This window comes from Pinus tabuliformis, chromosome 1_2 (genome assembly GCF_031772625.1).
Source record: "Pinus tabuliformis cultivar Carrire ecotype Pingquan chromosome 1_2, CPIR1, whole genome shotgun sequence".
NCBI lineage: Eukaryota > Viridiplantae > Streptophyta > Pinopsida > Pinales > Pinaceae > Pinus > Pinus tabuliformis.
In genome coordinates, this window is record NC_142298.1 from 835,580,391 (window position 1) to 835,582,414 (window position 2,024).

The following is a 2,024-nucleotide window of genomic DNA, read 5'->3' on the forward strand; positions in this document are numbered from 1 at the left end:
GGATATTCTACCCCCCTTTCTGCTATCCTCTACAATCTTTAGAAGGTCGTTCCCCAAGATTTCGAAGAAAGCGATGTAGAATTCAATGGACCACCCATCTGGGCCAGGGCTTTTATCTTTTTTAAACCATTTCAAAGTAGCCTCCAATTCTTCCATGGTCACTTCCTTCAGTAGTTCATCTGACTCTTCTTGTTCAACATATCTGGGGAAAAGTTCAGCCACCCTCATGATCTCCATGATATTAATATCTCCAGGAGCTTTATATATACCCCTAAAGTGCTCTGTGGCCAGTCTGGCCAGGTTCTGTTGTGATGATACAGGTTGACCTCGTTCATTTCTTAACTCCCATATAGTGTTGATGGCTTTGCGACCATTGGCAAATTTATGATAAAATTTAGTATTATCATCCCCCTCTGTGAGCCAAATAGCCCTGCTTCTTAGCCTCTAGCTTTCTTCTCTTTCTTTCAGAATTTGAGAGCACTTCGCTATAAGAGAGGTGTACTTCTCCTTGCTCTCAGGGGTGGGGAAGGTCCCAGATGATGAATCGTCGAACTCAAGAATGACTCTTTCCACCTCTTTCAGAGTTTGATTATCCTGGATGCGCTTTTGATGTGCCCGGTTTTTAGAAATCTGCTTGAGTTTAGTTAGTTTTCTAACGAAGCCCTCTGAGAGGTCCTCATCTTCCCCGATGAGGTTGTTTTGACAATAATTATTTACCAATTGTATATAAGAGGGGTCCTGTAACCAAGAGGCATTAAACTTGAAGGGGATTTTGATTTTGTGATTAAAGTCCTCTGCTTCTAAGAATATAGGGCGATGGTCAGATATGCCTCTCGTTCCGACCCATTGACGAATTCTAGGGAGTCTATTAAGCAGTGTATCCTTAATAAGGAATCTGTCGAGTCTTCTGGCCAAGCTTTGTTCTCCACTTCTGTTATTTGACCAGGTGTACTGAAATCTAGCAGATGGAATATTCACCCACTGGTGTTCCTCTAGTAGGTTGGATAATGTATCTGTTAGGGAGTCGACCTGTACCATGTGCCCCCATGACTCGCAGAATCCAAGGGAAAAATTTAAATCACCTCCAAGTATAATGTTGTCCGCTTGTAGTAATTCAGATTCCAGTAAAGTCCGCCAATAGTTGGCTCGGTCAGCACAAGGGCCATAGACATTGATGATTCGAATATCCATCGCTACAGAGTAAGCGAAAATGTCTAGACCAATGTAACCTCTACCACCCCAAATGTTCCGGATCGCCAAAGCTCTGTTACAAACCCCAATAGCCAAACCACCGGATCGCCCGGACGCATCCAGTGCATGGAAGGTCCAGTTAGGTAGCCAGGAGGTGAGGGTGTGGATAAGAGGTTCGGCCAAACAGAGAGTTTCTTGCAGAAAAATAATATCCAGCTGAGATGAGATAAGCAGTCTCCTGAGCGCTAGTTTTTTGGCTGAACTAGCAAACCCACGGCAGTTGAAGGATAGAATCTTCATGTGGGGAGGGATAGAGGGCCATCCTTTGCTCTAAGGGCCCTGAATATAGTTTGTTGTCGCCCAAGGGCAACTTCTTCATCTGTAGTGTGTCTCGCTTTGGTTATGCTGGAGGGTCGTCCACGGGAATTCTTAAGGGTGATAGGAGCGATCACAGGGTCGAGTCCAACGACATCAAGGTATCTGTCCTTCATACGGGATCGAAGAGAATAACGGGGGGATATCTGGGATGAAGGAATGGAGAGGGATGCGAGGGACGATGTAATCAACGAAGGGGGGGCCACTGGTGAAGGAAGCGGGAGGGAGCAAATGAGAGAGGAGTGAGGGGGTAAGCCCAGGGGATAACGATGAGTTACAGGAGATGATAGAGCGGAGATAGGATCTAAGCTAATTATGTACTGAGATGTAATGCCCAATGATATGCATGAAACAGGTGGTATCGGAGTGGTGGTTGAAAAAGACTTACCCATTGTCGCAGTGCCCACTTGTTCAGTCGCTGGACGCACAGGAGATGGTGATGAATGAGGAGGAGCAGT

At 45.7% G+C, this 2,024-nt stretch overlaps 1 protein-coding gene across 1 annotated transcript; it reads right to left on the reverse strand.

Moving 5' to 3' along the window:
* Positions 1–444: 444 nt before the first annotated feature.
* On the reverse strand, positions 445–1,491 carry LOC149208525 (uncharacterized). Its single transcript, XM_089398369.1, has one exon. It carries the CDS (start codon positions 1,489–1,491, stop codon positions 445–447), a length of 1,047 nt encoding a protein of 348 aa, XP_089254495.1.
* Positions 1,492–2,024: the final 533 nt, after the last annotated feature.